At 49.1% G+C, this 25,847-nt stretch overlaps 1 protein-coding gene and 1 long non-coding RNA gene across 4 annotated transcripts in view; one reads left to right on the top strand and one right to left on the bottom strand.

The window, feature by feature from the left end:
- The first annotated feature begins 4,644 nt into the window (after positions 1-4,644).
- Tgif2 (TGFB induced factor homeobox 2) lies at positions 4,645-20,655 on the top strand. Of its 3 annotated transcripts, none has more exons than XM_028775309.1 (3): positions 4,645-4,716; positions 8,614-8,839; positions 18,108-20,655. In XM_028775309.1, the coding sequence occupies exons 2-3, from the start codon at positions 8,648-8,650 to the stop codon at positions 18,627-18,629; spliced, it is 714 nt and encodes a 237-aa protein (XP_028631142.1). In that variant the 5' UTR covers positions 4,645-4,716; positions 8,614-8,647; the 3' UTR covers positions 18,630-20,655. The 3 variants fall into 3 exon arrangements, with proteins under 3 accessions (XP_028631142.1, XP_028631143.1, XP_028631145.1); XM_028775310.1 differs by lacking the exon at positions 4,645-4,716 and adding an exon at positions 5,477-5,549; XM_028775312.1 differs by lacking the exon at positions 4,645-4,716 and adding an exon at positions 6,971-7,038.
- Positions 19,090-25,847, bottom strand: part of LOC114627479 — a 9,419-nt gene continuing 2,661 nt past the window's right edge. The window contains exon 2 of the long non-coding RNA XR_003712368.1: positions 19,090-19,321. This is a non-coding gene — a long non-coding RNA (uncharacterized LOC114627479). The remainder of the gene's footprint in view (positions 19,322-25,847) is intronic.

The following is a 25,847-nucleotide window of genomic DNA, read 5'->3' as shown; positions in this document are numbered from 1 at the left end:
AATGCCAAGGAAGTGAAGTGACCTCTAGCTCATCACCACAGGCCTTTTTTAAAGTTACATGTGTGTGTGCATGTGTGCACACATGCATGTACATGGAGGTCAGAGGGCAATGCAAGAGTTGGTTCTCTCCTTGTACCACATGCACCTCTGGCCTTGGAAGGGAGTGTCTTTACCCACAGATACCTCTCAACATCATAACTGTCTTCTTAGTTTTGGAGACAGGGTCTTACTATGTAGTCCAGGTAGGCCCTGAGCTCATAGAGACTGACCTGCCTTGGCCTCCGGAGTACTCAGAGCTTTTGTTAACAGATGAACAACTTGGAGGTTACAGAATGACAGTGAGCACCAGAGGCAAAGCTGAGACACCATGATACTCACACCCACCCTCCTGTGAGCACAGGATTCTCACTAAAGACTTTAATGGCTGTGACATCTTTGTCTTACCAAAGCCTGCTGTTTCCACAGACAAGAAACCTGAAGTTCAAAGGGTTTGGCAAATATACAGAAATGGCCTGCTGTCACCCTAACTTCCAGTGCCACATGCTTCCAACCACGAGGAACTGTTGCCCAAATTCTGGGGGTAGCCCAATCAATAGGCTCCCCAGGTTGAAGCATATAGCCTGACAAGGTAGTCGCTCAAAAATTAAATAGAGGCTAGGAATAGTGTCCTGTGTCTTTAATCCCAGCATTCGGGAGGTGCAGAAGCAGGTGGATCTCCAAATGTTAGAGGCCAGTTTAGTCTAGATAGCAAGTTCCAGGCCAGCCAGAACTATATAGGTGAAATCCTGTCTCAAAAAGAAAAAGAAAAAAAGAAAAAATGCTAGCATGCAGGAGTGCTTGGATTCTACCTCAGGATAGAAGAGGGAAAAAACTAGGTAAGCGACTAAACTCAACCACATGAAAGCTAAACCACACGTACCTGGCCAGCAGAGTATCACAGCTTTTAAGAAGTAGGTAAGCAGAAATCCACATGGGATGGAGACAGGAACTTTACATAAGCCACAAATCTCCATCCTGAAGGCTGGCTGTGGCTCCTCCTCCATCCACGCCACCTGATCTCTAAGCTCTTCTTTGTCTCTAGAAGAGGTCCAGGTGGGATCCCAGACCTCTTCATGTGAGGTGACTGCCTGTTGCAGCTGGTCCCTTTGCCACTCCCATAACAAGGGCAGCAGCCAAATGATTCTCTTCTCTTCCAATCAAAGTGGATTCCTGTGACATTCACTGCACCTCTGTGACCAGAAAGTACCCTAAGAACTGGCAGCACAGAGGCAGTGCCTTCTCCCCATGAGTTTCTCTGACCTTCAGTTCTTTGCTATAGAGCAGAGTATAGAGGAAGATGAACCAAGCAGCCACTCTCCTGCCTCACTCCAGACCCTCTCCAGAGGTCAGGACCCCAAGCTCATTATCAGGAAGGCTTTCTCCTTCCAGGGATGGTTGCAGTTTTTCTGCTTATTTGTGTTTGGCTGTTTTGAGACAGGGTCTCACGCACTACAGCAGTGGCTCTCAATCTGGGGGTTGTGACCTCTTGGGGGGGGTGTCACATATCAGATATCGTGTATATCAGATTTTACATTATGATTCATAACAGTAGCAAAATTACAGTTATGAAACAGCAACAAAAATAATGTTCTGGTTGGGGGTCACCACAGCATGAGGAACTGCATTAAAGGGTCTCAGCGTTAGGAAGCTTGAAAGCCACTGCTCTAGAGCTAAGGCTGACCTTGAACTCATGATTCTCCTGCCTTTACCTCTGGAGTGCTGGGATTGCTGACATGCATTCAACACACAGGCCTCGGAGAGCTGTCAAGGAAACCTCCAAATCAACGGGTTCCTTTTTCTTTTTTTCGTTTTATGGAAGAGCTGAGTACTGAAGCTTTCTCTTTTGAGACAAGGTCTCACAGAGTATCTTTGGCTGGCCTGGAACTCACTTTGTAGACCAGGCTGGCCTTGAGCTCACAAAGATCTACTTGCCTCTGCCTCCAAGTGCTGAGATTAAAAGCGTGTGCCACCACACCCAGCACAGTTTCTTACTATGTGGGGAAAGGCTTCTTGCCATGGTAATAGCATGTATCCACACTGCTGGGTTTCAAGCTCCCGTTTGGTAGAGAAGGACTGTAACGAGCTGAGAGCCAGGTGTGGCAGAGCACACAGACTCAGGACACTCAAGTACAAGAACGCTAAGCACAAGGATTCCAGACTAACATAGCAAGACCTGCACATCTCAAAAAAAAAAAAAAAAAAAAAAGGAGATAAATAAATTTACCATCAGGTATGGTGATTCACGTGTATAGTACTATTTGGGAATCTGAAACAGGAACGTCCTTGAGCTTGGGAGTTTGAGGCCAGCCTGAATAAGAGAGACTTTGTCACAAACCAAACACCAGTTGGGAAAAGTTTTCTTGTCAAAATTATCAACACGTCTGGACAAAGCCCCTTCTAGGCTGAATATTATAGCTGAAAATAAACTCATGCCAGACCTCTCTGGCTTGGAACACACAGATTTACACTATTGTATGGTTCTCTTGTTATCAATAACCACCCAGAGCCCAGGAAGGACACCTAGATATTTGACTTTTCCAGAACAGCGATGTGAAGTACAGTCTCATACAAGTTTTACCTTCGTGTGCAGCTGCTTTGAAAACATTAACCCAGGAGTGGAAATGGCTGGTGTAAAGACGCACACATCTTAAACTATATTATATTTACAGAGAGGACAGACCTGGCAACTGTCAAATTCACAGTATATTTACTCTAGGGAATTTGTTTATGTGAAAACCTGACACAGAGCCAGCTCCCCTCACCCCAACCCTGGATCCTTCCAAGAGGGTCAGTGAGACTCCAGACTTGTCACCCAGCATTCAGTTTGCTCTGCTGCTGGTCATGGAGAGGAATACATCATCTGAGCAGACTTGGGTTCACTGGCTTAGCAGGCTGTCACTGGTGGAATCTGTGGAGAGTTCTGTGGGCTTGTGACTGCCCACCAGAGGCTCCTGTCCCAAAGAAAAGATATGGCTCTCAGACCTGCTGCACATGCCTAGCATGAGATCCAGCTCAGCAGCTAAGAACCAGGTCACATCTCCAGACTCACCAGATTCAACGGGCTGTCCCTCTATTTTCCCTCCATGTCACACCTATATGAAGGCCCCTGCCTTTTGCCAAGACCTAATTGGATTTTACCTTTCTTATCTAAGATTTCCCATCTCCTTCTTTCAAAGTCTATGGATGGAATATGACTTGGCCAAGAAACTCCTTGTGACCAACTTTCTGAGCCTTGGTTTCTTCATCGGTAAAAAAGGAGGGTTCTGTGCAATGTTTTAAATTTTGGATGGCCATCTTGGTTTAAAGGATTTTTTAGGCAAGTCTGGCTTCTATGAAACCCAACTTAAGAGGCTTTTAATCAGCATCCTGACTGGCTTAGGGCTTTCTGGGAGGAAGACTTAACTTTTGTTCGAAAAGTTTCTGTGACTACAATTGCAATGAAAAACAAAAGCTGAGCCTGATGTAGCATCGACAGCTGTTGTGGCTGTCACTTAGGTAGCTGAAGCCAGTGTACCATTCTTAAGTCCAACTCGAAGACTGGATCTCAACAGGAAAATAATGATTATAAAATAACAGCATTTAAAATACAATAATCAAGGAAGACTGTTCCAATGCAGTTGGTACTGGCACGTGGGTCTCAGGTTTCTGGGCCTGTATGATCAAAACCCAGAAAAGGCCTGTTAGCTGGAGTTAGGCTATGCCACACTAACGCAGAGAGCAAGAGACAGTCAGGGAACTTGGAGGCAAGGAAAACCTGAGGAAAAAGTGACACTAGCCTGGACCGCTGGAAGCGCCTAGATTCACCCTCTCCGTCTGGGGCTAGCCATCAAGGGAAAGGCTCGGGCTCTATCATCAGATCCACCTGGGCCAAAGGACACTGACACACGAGGTTAAGTCAGGGACCAGCGAGTAACTGCGGCCACCTCCAAATTGCAACACGGTGCCTGCCTTACCCACGCTCCTGGAGCGCAGCCTGTACTCACCCCTGGCCGACCCTCTGCGATAGTCTTGGGGTTTTATCCAAAGTGGCCTTCGCCGCGACCCACAACTGGTCCCTTAGCACGTGGGAGTTAGTCTCCGTACTTACTGAGCCTCAGTTTCCCCATCCCCACAAAGATAAGCTCCCAGAGGAAGAGACAAACTTACAAAGGTACGGGGACTGGCACCCTTTGTGCCCGGTAGTGCCCCCACCACCACGGAGGAGCACACAGTAGGCGCTCCGGAAACACTCTCCGAAAGGAGGAGCGGGCCACTTCCTGCCCTGGAGCTGACTCCGGGAGCCTTGGTCCCACCGCTCCACCCCCGGCCCAGGCCATGTGGCATTCCTAAGGTGGGTGGGCGCAGGAAGGAGGTGCCGCGGGCCCGCCCCCTCCGGCGCGTGGGCGGGGCGAAGCCCCCTGGCTCTGCGGGCCCGCCCCCGAGGGTGGGCGTAGCTGGCCACGCTCCGCACAAAGTTTGTTTCTGCCTCGGGGCGGTGGGGGAGGGTGGCGACTGGCGCGCTGGGAGGAGAGGGGATCTGACGTCAGGTCGCGAGGTGCTTTCCAGCCGCGAGCTGTCAGGCGGGTGTCAGACCCGGCAGGTACGCGGCGCGTTCCCCCGGCGCCCCCCCACCCCCGCTCCGGCCGGGTCGTCCCGCACCCCACCGAGGCCGCGTGGGCCGGAAAGCTTCCGGGGAAGGTGAGTGCGGGGCGCCGGAGGGCTGGAGACGCGGGAGGAGGCGCGCGGACAACTTGGAAAGTTTCTTGGGGCGGCGGGGCGGGGGAGGGGGCGTCGTCCCGGCGCGTGCGACAGTGGGTGTGTGAACCCGGGGGTGTGTGTGAGTCGGGACCGCGGAACGCTGGCGCGGAATGTCGAGGGGGGAGCCTGCTCGGGGTCTTTGAGGGAGGGGTCGGCTCCCAAAGATCCCAAAGATCCTCTGGGAGAGGGCGGCCGGTGCCCTGCAGCGGGGTGAGCGCGCGGGGAGCGGGTTTGTTTGGTTTCAAAAGTGCACGTTGCTAACCGCCGGCAGACCCCCCCCCCCACGGCGGCGGAGCGGGACCGGGGGCCGCCGAGTGACAGCTGGAGGTGGGGGCCGCGGGCGGGGCTCCGACGGAGAGGGCTTGGGAGCCCGCGCGAGTTCCCCTTTCCTTTGGAACAAAGGAAAGTCTGTCTCCGAGGCATCTGTCACTCCCGGGCGGGCCAAGGCTGTGGGGCGCGTGGGGCTGGCGACGCGGAGAAAGTTTGTGCGCGCCGGGACCCCGGGGCCAGGCGAAGGGCAACCGGGCGTCTTTCGGGGGCTGTGCGCGTCCCCGAGGCAGGGGGGCGGCCAACATGGAGTCTGGGCGCAGAGTTGGGGGGGCGGCGCGGAGGTTGGAGCCCAGCCCCCTCTTTTCCCCTCCCCCTCCGGGCCGAGTTCGGAGCACAAAGCCGAGCGCGCACGCTCCGGCGGCCCCGCGCCCCAAGAGTCAGGCTGCGCGCAGTACCGGGGAAGGGGTTGGGAACTAAACTTTTTCCTGTCCCAAAATGGACACGTGAGTTTTCTTTCTTGCAGAGTTTTCCCCACCACCCCCCGAGCGCCGGGTGGCGGGCCGGCAGGGGAGCTGTTGCACGCACCGTGACTCTGGTGGGGGACAGTAGAGTGAGGGTGCCCTGAGCGCCGGCGTATTCGTCGGCGCCCCATGAGCCATGTGCTCCGCTGCGCCTGGGCCGCGGGGGAGGCTGCGCGCTTTGTGTGAACTGCTGGGAACTCCAGCCTCAGTGTGCGGCCCGGGGGAGAGTATCTGGAGCTGGGCGAGTTGTCAGAAAGTTCCTGTGGGAGTGGCTGCAGATGGTGGTGTGGGAATGTGTAGGAGATTGATGGGGTGCAGTGTCCAAGGGGTGCCTCCAATAACCCAGTTAGTGTAAAAACTGATGGATGGCCGGTGTGGTGACGTGCGTGCTCCTGGGTCGGAGAGATCGTGGGTGGGCAGGTCACTTGGAGTTCGTGGGTGGGCGGGTGCAGGAGTTGGGCTAGTTTCGAGAGTCTTAGTCGTTGGTCCTAGGTATGGGGTGTAAAGCTGTATGTGTTTGTAAAACTCTGGGAACTTGTGGGATGTGAGCAGTGGGTCGGGTCGGTTATCTGAGCAGTGTTCAACTTGCATGAGGGATGTTGAGGTATCACTGCTGTGCGTGCGTGCGTGCGTGCGTGCGTGCGTGTGTGTGTGTGTGTGTGTGTGTGTAACCTGCAGACAGCCCTAGGGTGCAGGACTCAGAGGTGGGGAAAAAGTTCCCGCTGAGGGGTGGGTGCTCTTCTGGCCCCACACCGGGAACTCTGAAGACTGGGTTCTGGCAGGCAGCCAGAGTGGAATTCGGAAAGATAACCTTGAGTAAACTTCTCACTCACTACCAGGGCTGCCTCCCTGAGCTGGCACCCCAGCTGTCCCAGTGGCCGAAATGCCTGCCCGCAGAATGCATCCTATGTGTGCTCCCATGAGTAAACAGAGGCTCTGAGCAGTGCCGGCTTCACCTCCAGGTGGCCTGGCTGAAGGTAGACCCTTCCCTCGAAAGTCTGGCTTAGCCAGCCCAGAGATCTGGGCTCAGACCCAAGTCGAGGAAACAAAACCTGGGAGATGCCAGAGTCTCTTGGCTGGGCCTGCCGGGGAGCTGTTAAAAGGCAGAGAAGGGAGGAGCCTTGAGATTCTGGCCCAGCCTTGGCCTAGAACTTGTGCTATTAAAATGTAAATTTCTTTTGCTTTTGTGAACAGGAACTTTGTCTGCTGGAGGGGCAGCTGATACGAGTTATCTAGGCAGAAACCTTCCTTCACGGACCAGGGGAGGAGGAGGGCTTCAAACTCTGAAAGGAGGACATTTAACTAGGATCACACAGCCCAGTGGAAGTTAAAGCAGGGACCAGAGCCACATCATTGGTCAGGATTCTGAGATTAAGTCTGGGACCAGGTCAGAGGCCGGACCAAGGAAGAAGAAGGTCTAAGAACCGCTGGAATGACTCACTACCCACCGCACACATGGTGGCTGGCGGCAGTACGTAGTGAAGTTAGCAGACCCGCCTCTGGGCCTTGGAGGGAAAATTACCCGATACCAAATCCTGCTTTATAATGAATCTTAAATGGGAATTTTTAAATTTTTTTTACGTGTATGGATTTTTATCTATGCCTCAGAGCTCAAGAGAGGGCATCTAATTCCCTGGAACTGGATTTTTGGGTGGTTGTGTGCCTCCATGTGGGTGCGGAGAATGGAGCCCACCTAAACACTGAGCTATCTCTTCAGCCCCAGAAATTCACTTTTAAAATAAGCAGGCATGGGGACCTGGGGGAGCAGAAGACTGGAGAAATGGCTCAGTGGTTTAAGAGAACTTGTTGCTCTGACAGAGCCTGGGTTGAGATGCCGGCACAGACATGGGCTCACAATACTACTCTTAACTCCACTTCTGGAGGATGTGCCTCCTCCTTCTGACTTAGCAGGACTCTGCACATGTGATACTGAGACATACATTAGGCAGAACATCTATATACATAAAATAAGTAAAATCCTGGGCGGGAGAGAAGGGATTTGTGGGAGGGAGAAATGAGAATAGAGCACTTTGGTCAAAGAATATTATATATATAATAAAATTTTAAATAAAACAAGCTAAAATCCTCCTATCCTCCCCACCCCTAACTAACTGCTGAACTGCTCTGTAGAGCAGCCTGTTGCGGACACCTCTTCATACATGGAAGCACACAGTGGTCTTTTATGACCAGCCTCTTCTCACTGAGAATGTGCCCAAGGTCCATCCATGTTGTAGCAAGCATCAGAAATGTACTATCTTTCTTTATAATTTATTTATTTTGCTTTACGTATATGAATGTTTTGCCTGTGCGTATATGTGTGTATACCACACGGATGTCCATGGAGGTCACGAGAAGGCATTGGATTCCCTGGAACTGGAGTTATAGGTGACTGAGCTACTATGTGGTTGCTGGGAACAGAGCCAGGTCCCCTGGAAGAGCAACAAGTGCTCTTAACCACTGAGCCATCTCTCCAGGCCCTCTGTTATTTCTTTTTATGGCCAAATAGCTTGTTTGTTTGGCCATCTGTTGAAGACCTCTTGTTAGTTTCCACCTTTTGGCTCCTGTGAACATTGGTGCACGGGCTTCTGCGTGGGACCAGGTGTGCACTTCTCTTGAGTAGCTTGCTACTAGCGAGATTGCAAGTTTCCCCTTTTGGGAGTTTTCAGAAGAGTTAAGTGAGGTTATAGATGCTAAGTTTCCAGGACAGCCTGGAAAACAGAATTCAAGTTGAGCATTGGCACTGGGGATGCAGAAGCAGAAGGAGCTGCCTGGGCTACTATGTCTCAGAACCACAGGAGGAAGCTGTAGTCTTTTCTAGTTGTATTCTGTTTTTAAAAGAGGTGCCACCCACGTCTCAGTGGTCCTTCTCTGTTCCATGAATCAGTGGCATTTAGGATTTATGCAGCTTGCTCGGGCTGTGGTACTACTGTGCAGGATCTGAGACTATGACCTCTGCTTGTGACGGTGAACTCGCTAGGAGACTAAGGAAAGGGGGACAGGCACTAAGTGGTAATGTTATCCCCATCCCCTTTGTCACTTGCCCCAGGCTCCCCAGAGGTCCAGCTTAGCCCCTAAGCACCATGTCTGACAGCGATCTAGGCGAGGATGAAGGTCTCCTGTCACTGACCGGCAAGAGGAAGCGCAGGGGGAACCTGCCCAAGGAGTCAGTAAAGATCCTCCGGGACTGGCTGTATCTGCACCGCTACAACGCCTACCCCTCAGAGCAGGAGAAACTAAGTCTCTCGGGACAGACCAACCTCTCGGTGCTACAGGTAAGAGGGTCCCAGGCACCAGTCTCCAGCTCTTCCCGGTGCCCTGTGGTCTTGGCAGGGGGTAAGGTGAGAAGTCCACTCCTGGCCCAAAGGGAAAGTGACGTAGCCGAGGCTTTGGCCCTTGTTCAGGGATGAGGAGTTACTGTTGACCTTGAAGGTGAGAAGGCACAGGAGCAGAGTTTCTGGGGTGCAGCCCATGGCACTGTTGGCACAGGACTTGCTTTACAATGGATTGAAAGGACTGAGGAGGTGACCCGGGGATTGAGAGCACGTCCTGCTCTTCCTGTGGATCCATGTTCAGTCCTCTGCACACCAGGCAGCTCTGAGCCTTCTGTAACCCCAGCTCTGAGGGCTTCTCACCTCTGCAAGTGCACATATGCCCGTGATTTTTTTTTTTTTTTTTTTTCTTAATGTAAAAGGGAAGGTCTTTTAACGATCGAGCTGGAGGTAGACAGGCTGGTACACGCCTGCGATCCCAGCCCTCAGAAGGAAGAGGAGGAGGCTAGTTACACATTCCTCTCCTGTGCCTGGTGGAACTGCTAGGAGGAACGCATTTTAAACTGGATATAAAAGGACCTTTGTGAACCACACTGAGGGGCACACTCGAGACATTTGTACTAGAAGTTGTGTCTCTTTTCAGTTGTCCTGCCGACCAGCAGATGGGTTTTCTGTTTGCATAATGCTAACCCCCAGTGCGTTGGATCTGCATCAGCTCTCAGTCCCCTAGTTTATGCAGTAGGCCCTTGGTCTAGACCAGAGACCTGCCTCTGTCTTGCTGGCCTCACTGTTCCTTTCGTGAGCCAGCAAGCCTCCTCTTGCTTCTCTCCTCTGGCCTAACATTTCTCTAACCCACAAGCTGGCTCCTTCCTCCCGTCACCTCACCTAATCCTACTACTTCCCACCTCTGTGCCTTCTTCCAAGGCATGGCATGTGATCAGCCTGTAAAAATCCTGTGACCTAGCTCTATACCTTAGACAGTGGTTAACCCAAGTCTGTCTTGACACACACAGGGTCTAGACTCAAGTTATAGGACTTGATTGTCATCCCAACCTTTTCTTGAGGACTCTGGACCTCAGCCAGTCTGCTGCTGTCGCTCTAAGCCTCATTTCCTCATCTGACAATGGAAAGCAGTTTGGAGCATTCTCAAGAATCCAAACACCATTGGGCTGCTCGTCTTCTTTGTATCCTCCAGGAGCTCATCCCATTTCATTCCTGTGCCCAGCTCCTGCTACTAGGATACCTTCAAGGAACATCTAGCCTGGGGGTGTAGGGTACCAATTGATGAATACTAAGACAAACCAATAGAGACAAGGTAATGCAGAGCCCGGACCTCTGTCAGGACTCCCTGGAAGTGTCTTTGAACCTATGTGCTCTAGAGGCACATAGGCAGAAACAAAAGGCCTAGAGTTTGAGACCAGAACTGCACAGACAGCCTTCGCTGGTCCCCTTGCCTCCAACCTTTATCTTTCAGTCACAGAAGTACAGATCAGATCATGTCACACACACTCCAGGGACCCCACTGTCCTCTGATGGGGTCCAGACTTCAGAGCACCCCAGCTTCCTTGCAGTCAGTCCTTCCTGGGACTGGCTGTTGGTTATGAATATGCAGGGTCGATTGTGGCCTTCATTTGCTTCACTCTCATTCAAGCACTTGTCTCTTGCAAACCCTCTAGCCTGCTTCCTGTTTGGAGCCATTGCAGTACATCCCTATGGCACATCACACCTGTCCTGTCAAGCCACTTGTCACACGGTATTGAAATTGCTTCTTGTCAGGGACACTGTTTCTCAAAGCTGAGAAATGGACTGACCCTTTTCTAAAAATTGAAGACTGGGCTGAGTGGTAAGGTACTGACTGGCCTTGTACACCAAGGAACAGGGTTCCCCAGCACTGGACCAAAGAGTTGTTCCGTGGCCCTGCCTCCCCTCCAGATGCCAACACTTTAATAATTTTTATTATCATGTCGTAAGTGTGTGGTACAGACATAAAACTGAGTTTTAAATGTTTACTTTTGCTCTTATATACAGCTATAAGACCAGTTTTCCAAAGTAAATAAATTTAGTGTATTTTAGCACCCACTCCAGATGTGTAGTTGGGTATGATGCACCTACTTGTACATGCCAGAGTGAAAAGAGACAGTCAGCATATCCTCGCAGAGAGCAGTGAGGCTTACAGACCACAGCTTCACTTCAGCACCCACGTATAGAGCAGGGGTCGGCCACTGGAGTGCACAGGAGTTAGAGACAAGTGGAGACCATCTGGCACTCCCGAAAGGATACCGCACATCAGCCTCAGCTGCACACTTCTCTTGAAGACTCTTTAGGCACCTCAAGTGCCTGAGTGGAAGCTGACAGCTCCAGCAGGCCCCGCCCTTTCTCACGCTCCTTTGAGATCTCCAGCTCCTGTACAGTTCAGTGTTGTAGAGTATGAGGTTTGGGTTGTTTCTTGAGATAAGGTCTTGCCATGGAGCCCTGGATGACTTTGTCCCATTAAGAAATCTAGCTGTGCCGGGCGGTGGTGGCGCACGCCTTTAATCCCAGCACTTGGGAGGCAGAGGCAGGCGGATTTCTGAGTTCGAGGCTAGCCTGGTCTACAGAGTGAGTTCCAGGATAGCCCGGGCTATACAGAGAAACCCTGTCTCTAGAAAAAAAAAAAAAAAAAAAGGAAAGAAAGGATGGAAGAAAGAAAGAAAAAAGGAAGGAAGGAAGGAAAGAAAGAAAGAAGCCGGGTGGTGGTGGTGCACGCCTTTAATCCCAGCACTTGGGAGGCAGAGACAGGCGGATTTCTGAGTTCGAGGCCAGCCTGGTCTACAGAATGAGTTCCAGGACAGTCTGGGCTATAAAGAGAAACCCTGTCTCGAAAAACCAAAAAAAGAAAGAAAGAAGTCTAGCTGCCTATACCTCCCAGTACTGGACTTAAAGGTACCATGGGGCTTACAACCTTTTTCTTGTAATCTGTTTTGTTGTTTTGGTTTTGTTTGGTGTGGTTTTAGGGGAGGGTTTTTTGCTTGCTTTTTGAGGCAGGTCATCCTGACCTGACAGTCTTGGAACTCTGTGTGGACCAGAGTGGCCTCTGGCCTGCAGTTCACAAAGATCCACCTGCCTTTGCCTCAGGAGTGCTGGGATTAAAGGTGTATGCCACCATGCCTGGCTGGAATGCAACTTCTTGATTCCGTGCTTTTCCCTGTCACCACTGACATCAGCTGTCACTCCAGGGCATCAGTTGCCTGTTGACAAGTAGGTCTCATCTCTGACCCACATTCCTGCTGTGTGCTCTGATTACCATATTCCTTACTCTGACCAGGGAACCCCAACCGCTAAAGGAGTCAGCTGCTTCCACAGGACCTGGGCATCTGTACTGGGCCCAGCATTAGGACCTTTAGCTGGCTGCATTTAAGTGGCACAGGGTTCTCTGACTGTGAGGAGCAGAGACCTTAGTTTTGGGTGGTTTTTTTTTTTAAATCGGTATCTGTCAGGGAAGGGCTAAGTAATTGCAACTGCAGAACCAATTGTGTTGGAAATGTTCATGGTTTTGTCTGTATTTAGTTTCAAATTCTCCTTTGTTCCTAAGGACATTTCCAAGCTCTCCCACCAAGCCACACTCCTGCCCCAAAGAAAGAACAGTAAATGAACTAGCCACTGGCCCAACAGGTACCTGCATTGTGCCAAGCTGGTTTCTTCTCCCTGGGGCACCTCTTTTGATTGTGTCTTTTTTACTTGCCCTGGAGCTATGTCATTAGCAAGTCTGTGAGTCACGGTTAGCTAGGTTTTGTTCAGAGCCAGGCTCTTGGGAGAATAAGACCAAAAAAAAAAAAAACAAAACAAAACTGTGTGGAGGATTGTCAAGGTCCTTGGGACAGTCACAGCCTAAGTTATTGGTTGGATTCTTCTGGTTTCCTGTTCCGGGACTTCCTGGAGCGGTCTGAGTCCATTGCTTCCCCAGCACCCGGGCTGCACTGGAGGGCTCAGGACTGATGAAGGCAGTCCACACTGTGCTTCTGTGTCTTTCCTGACATTCCTGAGCCCACTGGCTGCATAGCTATTCCTCTGGTAAGGCCCTGGAGAAGGAGTCTGTAAAGGCTGGGTAGGAGGAGTGGCCTGTCCCCGTGCAGGCAGTCACTATATTTACATCCTGTCCTGTTGATCAGGCTTCCACAAGCAACAACATGTCGTCACCTGTCCCTCAAGGCCCTCCTGTATAGTTTTTGAGTTCCTTCTGTGTGACAGACACTGTTAAAGAGCTTTTGGTGCTCACCAGAGCAGGTTAGATAAACCACTGTTCTGAGTCTGCCTAACAGCTCTCTAGAGCCTTTGTTTAAAAACATGCATTGCCAGGTGGCGGTAGCAGCTCACATCTGTGACTACAGGATTACCATGAGTTCAGGTCAGCCTGAGCTATAGAGACCCTGTTGCAGAAGAAATCCAAAATTTGGCATGGCAGTGCATACCTTTAATCCAGCACTCAGGAATAATTGGACACAGGCAGATGTGAAGTTCCCAGCCAGGGCTACATAGTGAGACGTGAGACCGTAGTCTAAAAAAGGAAACATGCAAATAAATCTAACAACAAAAACTCTTCCCAACCCCACCTCATCCTACCTGCCTAAAATTCCATACAGCAGATTGAAAGTAGTTATTTTAACAGATTTAAAAAAAAAAAATCCCTCCAAGGATCAGGGATGAAGCTGAGTGACCGGGCACTTATCTAGCACACATGAGGCCCTGGGTCAGTCCCTAGTACTGGGGCAGGGAGTAGTGAGGCTCATCTGTGATAAAGGGCTGAGCCTGTGGTTCAGTTCGTAGTGTACTTCCCTAATAGTCAAAGCCCTGGCATGAGTCCCCAGCACTGTAAATCTGGGGGTTGCTCTCATCCCCCTCAGGTGTGCAGTTCTAGGGGAGGAGAAGACCAAGAAGTAGTCCACCACACAATCTGTGGAACAGGGTGAGTGTGGAGGGTAACCTGGGCTAGGTGCCCACACAGCTGGTAGCTGGTATCCAGAAAGCCTTCTTGCTTTCTCCAAAGCTCCATTCCTCCCAACTTTGCCAGACAAGTCACCAAGATGGTACCTGTTTCCTGCTCCCACTGCCTCACAGCCAGAGGTACAGGAGAGAAGGGACATGGCTCCTATTCCAGATGACCGAGGGAGGTAGGAAGAGGGTGGACAGGTGTCACCCTCGTGGGAGGAAGGGTCTAAAGCCTGTTAGGTGGAGCCTTCAAACCTGAACTCCTAGTGATGACCACTACCTCAGTAGTGGAGATTGTCAACAAAATCATGCTGTTGACTGACAAAGATTAAATGAGAAGGCAGCCAGGAGCGGAGGGTTTGTGTCTGAGTGATGATTTAAGATTATGAGGATTACATAACTGTCCTTGTGGCAGGTGAGGGAAGATGGAGACTCTAACCAAAAGACCAGCTTGTGAAACCAGCTGTGTGTCCCAAAGCAGTGTGACTTTAGGCATGTTTCGTCAAAGGGGACAAACTACCTGACGCTGCCTACAACCTCCCAGACTTGTGTACAGATTTAACAGAATGTCTACAAAGTGGTTGCGAGACACCAATGTCACTCCTGCTTCCAATCCAACCAACAGTTCAGTCGTCCCTCCCTCCTTCCCCACCCTTTGTAAAGGACCCAGCTAGAGCTCCAGCCAGGATCTGCCAGTGCTTGCTTGTGTGCGAAAACACTGAGGTGAAGAGAGAGAAAACCCCAGGGGCAGCCCTCTTGAAGCTGGATAGGAGAGGGGAAGAGGCACCACAGATGCCTCTCTCAGGTTAGCTTGACAGCTTTTCTGTAATGTTTGTTATAATTGCAGCTGGCTGCTACAGATCAGTCTCCATCACAACGGGTATCATGTCTCTTTGGCTAGACATGGCAGAGATTTCATGAGAAGACTATACCCAAGAGTTTGCTCAAGAAATGTACCAAGAAAGAAGCTTAGTACTAGTCAGGGGCAGAGACAGGTACTTAGTACAGGTTCTGACTGTGTCTGCTGATGAACTAACAGGACAGAAGAACCTAGGGTGTGAAACTTGTCAAACCACATGGTGTTCCACCTAGTGGGATCAGCCCTGACGCTGAGAACTCATCATCCATCATGATCTCTTCCGTGTTGAATTGTTGTTTTGTTCTTGAACATGGGGTTTTTACTGGATTGCTTTCTCTGCCTATGCTCCTGAGTAACAGACAAGACACATTCACAACTTGTCCATTCAGTAGTCCTTGTGTTTATCTGTTTGAGGCAGGGTCTTTACTAAGTAGCCCAAGTTGGCATCACACTTCAACTGATCTTCCTACCGCGGCCTCCTGGTGCTAGAATTACCAGTGTGTACATCATAGCTGACTTCAGCCTCAGCCTTTCAGACAGACCCATTAGCTCTGTCTCTGATGTTAGTATTTATTTTACTTAAGGAAGGGTTTGTTTTTTACTGCTCATAGTTGCAGAGGCCTGCTCCCTGATTGCTTGCTCATTGTTTCTGAGCTAGTTATGAAGCAGTGGCATAACAGTGTGCTGGACAGTTGGGGGGCTGTTCATGGCCAACAGGAAGCAGTTAGGGATCTCATAGGTTTGTATACTGTTCCTTCCTGTTTCTAGGCATGTCCTGGTGGTCATTCACCTGTTTGTTTTCTGCCATTGCACAACCAGATGGTGTCAGCACCTCAGGGCAGGGCAGGGCATATAACTGTTAAAAGGCAGCCTCTGCAAGCACCAGTGGCTTGCCAGAAGCACAGCAGGCAAACAGTGATGAATAAGAAGCCCTGAAAGAAGCGAGTAGGGAAATGCTAGAGGCTCTCACTCAACTGTTTTTGGGGACTCCATTAGCTGGACTCAGGGTCCTGAGAAAGATGGGGAGAGAAGTGACAATCTCAGTCCTGCCAGGTGAGGTTCTGCCTACTGCCAGGCTGAGCTTTTAAGTGTGTTCACCAGGAATGCTGGAGATGGCCCAACCCATTTTACAGACTAAGAGTTTGATGCACTGTGGTTAGTAAGTAGCAGCTGTTAGAGAGATCGGCACTGGAGGTGCAAAGCCTGTGCCTTGGTCCACCAGTGGGCAAGAAAGCATTCCAGGAAGAAGAGAATGTGCTATGTAGAAGGTGTAGTGTTCTTTGGAGGTTAAGTTTGATTTGGGGACTTTTGGGGGATGGGGGAGGTCAAGATGGGTTTCTCTGTGTAACACCTGTGGCTGTCCTAGAACTCACTCTGTAGACCAGGCTACTCTCAAACTCAAGAGATCTATCTGCTTCTACCTCCCAAGTGGTGGAATTAAAGGCATGTGCCACCAACACTTGGCTTTTGTTTAGTCCCACCCCATGCCACAGGACTTACACATATGAAGCCTTTGCCTCTTGAGTGCTGAGATTAGAGACTGTCTTTAAATCTATCAATCAAGGCGGGCAGTGGTGGCGCACGCCTTTAATCCCAGCACTTGGGAGGCAGAGGCAGGCGGATTTCTGAGTTCGACGCCAGCCTGGTCCACAGAGTGAGTTCCAGGACAGCCAGGGCTACATAGAGAAACCCTGTCTCAAAAAACAAACAAACAAACAAATCTATCAATCAAAAAGGACTGTTTGTTTGTTTGTTTGTTTGTTTGTTTTGAATGAACAGGGCCCACAGGCAGTTGCACATGGTGACAGCAGAAGGGCAGGAATGAATGGTGTTGGGTTGGAAAGGAGGGTCTTAGTGCTCTGGCTCCTGAAACTGGACTCAGACTAGTGGTAGTAGGAAACAAATAGCCACTTCCTAGCCAGATCACCAGCCATTGCAATTTGAGAATATTACACTCAAAGAGGTCAGAAAGAGCCATGAAGCCGGGAGTCAACTCGGTGCTAATCACTTGCCTAACATGAGCAAGACTGGGTGTGACCCTCAACACTGCAAAGATAAATAGTGGACACATGGGGCACAGGGTGTCAGGTCTGTCCCCATCCTACAAGCACCTTGAGCTTTGCAGCATGACACAGCATACAGAGAGGGTGACAGACCTCATACCCCTGGTGTTGCTTGGAAGCAGTCTCTCCCCTCCCTGGTAGCCCTCGGTGTATCTGTGTGTCGCTGGTCTACAGCTGCTCTGCAGGTCTAGGAATGAGTGACTTTTTTTGTTTTGTTTTGTTTTGTTTTTTGAGACAGGGTTTCTCTGTGTAGCCTTGGCTGTCCTGGAACTCACTCTGTAGACCAGGCTGGCGTCGAACTCAGAAATCCGCCTGCCTCTGCCTCCCAAGTGCTGGGATTAAAGGCGTGACCACTGCCTGGCTGTGAGTGACTCTCAGCATCCTTTTTGCCACACCTACCACCCATACCTAGTGGGCAGCCAGTTTCCTAAACATCAAACATTTTCCTCCCAGCACTTCCCTAAATAGAATCTGAGCTACCATCTTTATCCCATCTCTCAATTTTCTACATAACTGCTCACTCCTTTGCTTAGAACCCTCCTGTGGGGCTGGTAAGATGACTTGAGGATCAATGAGGTGGTCCAGAGGGTAAAGGTACTACCTGCCCCACAAAGAACCAGCTCCCACAAGTCATTCTCTAGCCTCTATAGGCACATGACACATACCTGCCTATACTTGTGTGTGCATGCCTATCGCTTGGGAGGCAGAAGCAGGCCGATCTCTATGAGTTCAAGGTCAGCCTGATCCAGAGTAAGTTCCAGAACAGCCCAAGGATACACAGAGTCCCTGTCTCAAAAAATAAAATAAAATAAAAAATAAATAAATAAAAATCCAAGCATGGTGGCTTTAATCCCAGTAATCAGGAAGTTGAAGCAAAGTTTGAGGCCGCCTTGATCTCTATAGTGAATTCCAGAACAGCAGAGCTATACAGTGACACCCTGTCTCAGAAAATAAATAAAATAAAAAATTAAACCAATAACTTCTATGGTTCCCTTTGTTCATAGTGAACCAGATCCTCACCCTAAGAGGTGACCTCTGATAACCACACTGCCCTGAGCCATACATGCCTGCCTTGCAGCATTTTTCATAGATACTCTACAGTCACTTTGGAGATATGGCCTCACTATCTAGCCTTGGCTTTCACAGAACTCATATTTAGAACAGGCTGGCCTTGAACTTGTGAAAACAGGTACATCTGCCTCTTAGATTTCAGTTGAAAACTTTTTCCTCAAGTCTTGCACCCTCAACACCTTTGTTCCACCAATTCCACTGGCCAACATTTTGTCTGAGATGTTTGCTACTGTGTCTTGGTGTCTGGAACATTGAGCATTTTGTAGCTGTTTGGAATGGAGTTAACTGATAAATCTCTTTATACTCGTTCTAGATATGTAACTGGTTCATCAACGCCCGGCGTCGCCTTCTCCCTGACATGCTTCGGAAGGATGGCAAAGACCCTAACCAGTTCACCATCTCCCGTCGTGGGGGCAAGGCCTCGGATGTGGCTCTCCCCAGGGGCAGCAGCCCCTCCCTACTGGCTGTGTCTGTTCCAGCCCCCACCAACATGCTCTCCTTGTCTGTGTGCTCCATGCCACTCCACTCAGGCCAAGCTGAAAAGCCCGCAGTGCCCTTCTCACAAGTGGAGCTGGAGTCTCCCAAGGCCCTGGTGACCCCGGGTAGCACACTCACCCTGCTGACTAGGGCAGAGGCTGGAAGCCCCACAGGTGGACTCTTCAATACGCCACCACCCACACCCCCAGAGCAGGACAAGGACGACTTCAGCAGCTTCCAGTTGTTGGTGGAGGTGGCGCTGCAGAGGGCTGCTGAGATGGAGCTTCAGAAGCAGCAAGATCCAGCACCACCGTTACTACACACTCCACTCCCTCTAGTCTCAGAAAACGCCAAGTAGCCACCTGCTCGCAGGTGGCTTGAGGTTCAGGCCAGCTGTCCCAGGTTCCTGGTTCACTTCTCTTTCATACAGAGGGTTATCTATGTACGGATCACTGCCAAGCATCAGGGTCATCTCTGTCCAGAGGTCCTCAGCAGAAAGATGTCAGCTGATGTTGCTGCACTGTTACGGGACCTATACTCTGCTGAGTGCCATTCCTTCAAGCATCCTCTCCGAGGAGACCAAGGCACCAGAGCCAGGCGTAGTGTTGCTGCTTCTCCAGAGAGCCCTGGGACACCTGCACTCCAGCCTGCTTTCCTAGGCAGGCTCAGGAAACCTGCCAAGTTCAGACTTGAGCTGGGTCCAAGCTGCCCCTAAGCTGTGCCTCTTTTGGTCGAGCCAGGTGTGTGCACATTCCAACCGATTCAAAGGACAAAGGAAAATGCCCAGCAGATGTCACAGAACCGACTCCAGTTGAATGTTTAGATTTTTGCGAAATTGTTTTATTTTCCTTTTGCTGTGGTTTGTGTTAATGGCAGTTGGTAGCCCAGAAGCACAAGTGTGGGGAGAGAGCACCTTACAGGGTGAATGGAGCTTGCTAAGTGGGGTAATCTATGGCTGCATAAGGGTGATTGTATGAGGGACCAGCAGATTCTCTGCAGTAGTGCTGCATGCAGACTAGAGTGCTTGTTTAATTCTTGGTTTGGTTTACCCTGTTATAAAAGACAGAAGGAAAATATCCATAGGTGGTGGGTTATTTGCACCAGACACAGACGGGGATAAAGCCACAACCAAGTCCAAGCAAACCAGACAGCCATTTAGACTCAACGGAGACAGATGAGAAAATCAGAGACACACTTGTTTCTATTGCATTTTGGGGTGGTTAAGCTAGACTGAAACAGTTTTGGTTTTTTTTCTCTGTTCTGGGTAACTCCCCCCTTTCCCCTCTTTGTAGCTTTTTTTCGAATTTATACTGGAGCTTGGCGAGAGTGTCAAGTGCCAGCATCTCCTCCTTGGGGAAGAGTGAGCCATCTGCTGGTCAGGAGGCCCTTCAGCCATGCCACTTGTTCACAAAGGCAGCTGGAACCTTTTTGGAGGAGAGAGGCTAGTGAGGCTACAGACTGGCCTGGCCGCCTGGGAGCTGTGTCTGTTTCACCTCCCTTCAAGTTGGGATTGCAAGGGCCTGCCTAAATTTCCTGGGGAAATAGACCACACTTGGTCTTAATCTCTTCCCTTCTCCCTGTTTATTTCGCTTAGTTTTCAGCAGCAGTATACCCCATCTTTATATATCCTAAGAAACACTAATCCTAGGTTCTTATTAACCAAAATATTTGCATTCTGAATAACCAGAAGATGTGAGGAGCCCTGACTGTAATTTCCTTAAGTTTACCAGGTTGTGAGCACAGATGGGGCTCTTGGATGTTGACTGACTGAGTGCCTGTCCCAGAGGAAGGCAGAAGACCACTCTGGCCTTTCTAGGGAGCCCCTGATGCTCACCAGGCTTCCATACCTCTCCCGAGTGGTTTCGCCCCATCCGTCCCTTGCTGTGCAAGTGGGAGTGATAGATTTGCTGTTTGTAGGGGACTGCTTTCCTAGGCTCTGTCTCATGCTTCCCTCTGGCTTCCTGCACTCCAGGAGACCCAGTGACCTCATCTGTCACCTTGAGGCACTCCTGGGAAAGGAGTATGGTGGCTTCATTGAATTTGTGGTTTGCTCACTTCTACCCCACCTGTCTGTGAGGTGATTGCAGGATGCTACAGTAGGGGGTGACACTAGGGTGAGGGATTTTTTTTCCCTCGGTGCACTGAGCAGAGGAGGAGGGAGGGAGCCATGCTGCTGACATATTCTGGTATTCCCCCCTCCTGGAATAAAACAGCATCAGAAGGGTAGAACAGTTTCTGCTTAGGTTGCTTGTAAGATAAATCCGGAGAAGCACGATTGTCTAATTGAACAATATTTGAACAAAAAACTACTGTAAATAACTGGTTTTTGTCTTTTGTCAAAGTTGTTTTGGTTTTGTTTACGTTTAAAGTCAAACTGAATTCTTGATTGGACCTACTGTGCTTTGAAGACAAAGAAAGCAGTTTTGCTTTTTTAAGACAGGGTTTCTTTGTAGCCCTGGCTGTGCTGGAACTCTGTAGATCAGACTGGCCTCAAACTCACAGATATCCTCCTGGCTCTGCCCCACAAGTGCTAGGATTAAAGGTGTGTGCCAGTCACTTAGTGTTTACTCCGCCTTAACCTCTGCTGCTGTCCCTCTAGCCACCTAGGTGTTGTGCAAGCCTTTCCTGGTCTGCATCTGTCCTGTCCAGCACGGCTACAGGGATGCGGTCCCTGTAAGCCTGGCCAGTATGCTGGCTACAGGTAGACTTGGAGAACTGCCACTTAGGAGGTGACAGTTTTGTCCCCTGAGTGAGAAGCATAGTGCTGATATGAGGGCTGCATCTGACCGCATCTACTTCAGCCATAGCTCAAGTCAAGGAGACCTGCGCTTCTCTGTTTTGTCAGCCTTTAAATTCCTATTTGAGTCCACTAGCTGTGGGTGTGTTTTGCCACATCAAGATTATAGTTGTGGCATAAAGTTCAAAGGACAGCAGTAGTAAACAGCTGTGCTGTGCGCCTGGGCCTGTGCAGTGCTCATCTGATTGTTTCTTATACACTCACACAGGAGATGCCCACGCTCTGAGAAATGCTACTGAGTGAGGATTTAGGTTACCTACCTGACTGACCTCAGCCAGTGTAGATATGGATTTAGGACTTTTAAGTGTCTTCAAGGTCACTGAGAGATGCCCACAATGCAGTTAAAACAGTGGTAAGTGGTTTACCATGAACCACTAACAAGCATCCAGCTATCTTTAACATCAGCGTGGGCTAAGCACTTCTACAAGCAAATCAGCTGGCTGCATTTGTTTTTCAAGAAAAAATTTTAGATTTATTTCATGTGTGAGTGTTTTGCTTGTATGCTACCTACCAGAAGTTAGAAAAGGGTGTTAAATGCCCTAGAATTGTAGTTACAGGAATGACAAGCTACCATGTGGGTTCTGGGGACCAAACTCAAGTCCTTGGCAGAAGGAACAAGTGCTCCTAACTACTGGGGCACCTCCCAGCAGCCTTGGTTTGATTTTTTTTTTTTTTTGTGATAGTGTCTCCTGTATGCGTGTGGTCTAGCCTTGAACTCCTGATCCACCTGTACCCAGTACTCTTTCATCCGGGGTCTTTTAGTGTCCCTTACAAATCAACAGGCTCAGGATTTACCGGAATTGGTAAACCTCAAAAGAGGTTTGCTTTTCCTGGGCATAATATACAGGTTCAGTATTCTAGGAGCAGAGGCAAGAAGATCAGTGACTCCAAGGCTAGCCTAGGCTACACAGCAGGATGTTATGCCATCTGAAGAGTAATATTCCCTGTGTTGTGGTTTGGATCTGAAATGTCCCCTGAAGGCACTGCAGTTAAAAAGCCGTTGCAAACTGATGGGCTTTTTTATCTGACTGGTCAGTGGGTGAGTTTATAATTTGGGGGTGTGGGAGAGTAGAGACTTAGCAGGTCACTGGGTGGAAGGGTGTGCCCTAGCAAACCTGTGACGGTCCCATCCTTTTCCTGTGTCCCTCCCCTTCCCTGGTGCTGTATGGTAAGCACCTTTTCTCCACCTTAAACCTCTAGGCAAGCCTTGAGCTAACATAAACCTTCATTCCTTTAAATTATTTCTCAAGAAATATGATCATGGTGATGAAAACGTGACTAACACACTTTGAAAAAGAGAAGTGTTTTGAGGATTCCACTTTGTAAAGAGAAATGGCTTCTCTAAATGAAACCCTAACCTTTCAGAGAACTGAAACTGTCTTCCAAGAGCCAGCTCTGTTGACAGAATATTTGCCTGGTGTTCACAAAGCCCTGGGTTCGATCCCCAGCACAGCTCACTGGAATGCTAAACCAGACATGTAGCTCAAACCTGTAATCCCAGAACTCTTGTAGAGTCATGAGAATCAAAAGTTCAAGGAGCAGCCTGAGTTGGCTCAGTGTATAAATATACTTGCTGCAAAGCCTGATGACCTAAGTTCAATTCCTAGGACCCCTGGGACAAAAAAAAGAGAAATGACTACTACAAATCATCCTTTGGTCTTCTCATACGTAGTGTGGTGCACATGTATCCCCCCACACACAAATGTAACTTAGATTTTTTTTTTTAAAAATTTTCAAATGGTCTTCAGCTATATAGCCAACTTGGAGGCTACCTGAGATACGTAAGGCCTGCCTGGTCTCAAAAACAAAACAAAAACAACCTGAGAAGCCATGGGTTGATAACTGGCTTGAATTTACATGCTGAGTGTGACTGATACCTCTTGTTTTTAGGACAAGAGTCTCACTACCTCAGGCTAGGGTCCTTCTGCATCAGTCTCCCAAGTCACTCCATCTGTCTGTGTGTGTGTTGGGAAGAAGGGTTGGCGATCAAACCAGAGACTTCCCACCTACCCAGGTACACTACATGTGAATTAGCCCCAGCCTCCCAGTCTTAACAGTTACAAGATAAGGAAACTAGGTCTTGGGCTGGGGAGATGGCTCAGCAGTTAAGAGCATTGGCTGCTCTTTCAGTGGATCCCGGTTCAATTCCCAGCACCCACATGACAGCTCACACCTGCCTGTAACTCAAGTTCCAGGGGATCCACCACCTTCACACAGACATATGCAGGCAAAACACCAATGCACATAAAAGAAAGAAAAAGGTTCTTCCCAGACTCTTCTTAGCCCTCAACAGTCTATAATGAGCAGAAGGTCACGTTCCTGGGAGTTTTCACTTCAGTCACTACCCTCCCATTCCTGGACTCCACATCATAGATTGAAGGTTACACAAGTACACCTTGCTCCCGTCTTCATCCACTGTAACATGGGCGGTGGCTTTCACCACCGTATGTCGGGTTTCTGCAATAAATCAGTGTATAGCTGAGGCCAGCTCCAACTCCACTGCAAGCAGCTGTCAGGGACACAGGCCTTCTAGTGGGAAGGAAATAGTCTAGTGGCTGAGGCCATGTTTAACTTGCTAAAAAATCCTACACCTCACAAAGACAAATTGTGCCCTACTTCCAAATCTGTCACCCACCTCCAAACCTGACTGCATCAAGCAGTCAGGGTCTTAGACTCCATCTTGGACCACCCAAGATGTTTATTTTAACCAGATGGATGCCCTGGGATTCAGCCAGATTCCTCACTTCCTAAGATAAGAAAGCCTTAAGAGAATTCAGAAAGGGGAGAAGTTAGTCTCACACCACCTAAGCTAGCTCGTACCCAGTTCAGCTTCAGAGAAAACCAGCAGCACAGACCAGGTTTCTAGTGGGTCTTAACCTCCAAGTTGCTAATCACCTTAAGCTACACGGCAGGATCCCAGATCCTTCCAACCTTCATAAACTTGCCTGACTCCTATGAAAAAACAAAATTTGATAAATTTAAGAATTAAAGTTGAGGGGCTGAGCCGGGCGGTGGTGGTGCATGCCTTTAATCCCAGCACTTGGGAGGCAGAGGCAGGCAGATTTCTGAGTTCGACGCCAGCCTGGTCTACAGAGTGAGTTCCAGGACAGCCAGGACTACACAGAGAAACCCTGTCTCGGAAAACCAAAAAAAAAAAAAAGTTATGGGGCTGGAGAGATGTCTCAGTGGTTAAGAGCACTGACAGCTCTCCCCGAGATCCTGAATTCAATTCCTAGCAACTACATGGTGGCTCACAACCATCTGCAATCAGATTTGATCCCCTCTTCTGGTGTGTCTGCATACAGCAACAGTGTACTTACATAGATAAACCTAAAAAAAAAAAAATTAAAGTTGAACTTCACAACTATAACACAAATAGTTGGTTCTTTCTCTCCTGTAAAAGCTACTTGCAGGAGTTTTGGGCTGGGTGTGCTGGTGCAGTTCTGTAATACTTGGACTGGGGATTTGCAGGCAGGAAACCCTGGGTTCAAGTCCTGTTATTACATGAAACTAATCAGGCATGATGGTGAATGCCTATAGTCCTAGAACTCGGAATATAGCTGAAGGAGGATCCAAAAGGTCATCCTGGACTACACAGCACGGTAAAGGCCAAGCTGGGCTACGTAAGACCCTGCTTCACTTAAAAACAAAACAACAAAATGAATCTGTGTTCAAAGATAATGCGATCTGATTGGTAGGAAACCTTACAGAGGGCCTTCAAGGTGGCTAAGTGGATACAGGTGTTTGCTGTCAAGTCTGACTACTTGACTTTGATCCCACATGATGGAAGGAGAGAACCTCCATGAGCCGACCTCTGACTATATACATGCTTTGACATACCCAAATTTAAACTGCCTTTAGTCCCAGCACTTACAAGGCAGAGGTAGGCCAATCTCTTTGAGTTCAAGGCCAGACTGGTCTACAGGATTTAAATTTTTTAAAAAAATTTTTTTTTAAAGAATACAGGCAGGCTGCACTCACATGCTGCTCAAAATCACAGCTCAACTCCAGTTCCAAGGGAATCCTATAACCTCTTCGAGCTTCCATGGGCACCAAACACAAATGTGCTACAGATACATACATGAAAGCCAAATATACATATCAAAAAAAAACAAAAGTCTTTAGAAAAAATGAACATGAAAGTTGGAGGGGACTTTTAGGAAAAATAGGTTCAGAGGGAATGAGATGAGGGAGGGTAATTAGAGATGGAGAAAATGACCTAGATACATTCTATACAAGTATGAAATTATTTTTTTAAAAACTACACAGTTAAGTCAGGCAGTGGTGGTGCATGATTTTGGGAGGCAGAGGCTGGCAGATCTGAGTCCCAGGCCAGCCTGGTTACAAAGTAAGTTTCAGGACATCCAAGGCTACATAGAGTAACCTTGTCTCAAAAACAAACCTACAAAATTACAATGGTGGCACTGGCATGAAAACAGACATATTGACCAATAAAGTAGACAGAGAACTCTAAAATAACCCTTACATGCATGAACATGGTCTTACATGCAATGAACGTGGTCTTACATGCATGAAGATGGCCTTACATGCATGAACACAGTCAGATTATTCTCAAGAAGGGCCCAAGGCCAATGTGGAAAAAGGCTTTTTGGCTAGGGGACTAGGATCTTGATAGTTGTTTCAACAGATGGTGCTAGAAAACAGAAAATCTACATGCAAAAGAATGAAATTAGAGTTTTCACACATACACAGAAATTAACTCTCAATAGATTATTTAACAGTAGCTCAGTGTTAGAGGGCTTGCATAGCCAGGGTTAG

The sequence above is a fragment of the Grammomys surdaster genome, unplaced genomic scaffold (assembly GCF_004785775.1).
Source record: "Grammomys surdaster isolate TR1022 unplaced genomic scaffold, NIH_TR_1.0 254, whole genome shotgun sequence".
In the NCBI taxonomy this organism is placed as follows: domain Eukaryota; kingdom Metazoa; phylum Chordata; class Mammalia; order Rodentia; family Muridae; genus Grammomys; species Grammomys surdaster.
Note: the sequence above shows the minus strand (reverse complement) of the source record. Positions and strands in the feature narration are given on the sequence as shown.

Coding starts and splice junctions, on each gene's coding strand:
- Tgif2 (XM_028775309.1), top strand. CDS start 8,648: ATGTCTGACAGCGATCTAGGCGAGGATGAAGGTCTCCTGTCACTGACC. Junction 8,840..18,107: donor CCAACCTCTCGGTGCTACAG/GTAAGAGGGTCC, acceptor TACTCGTTCTAG/ATATGTAACTGGTTCATCAA.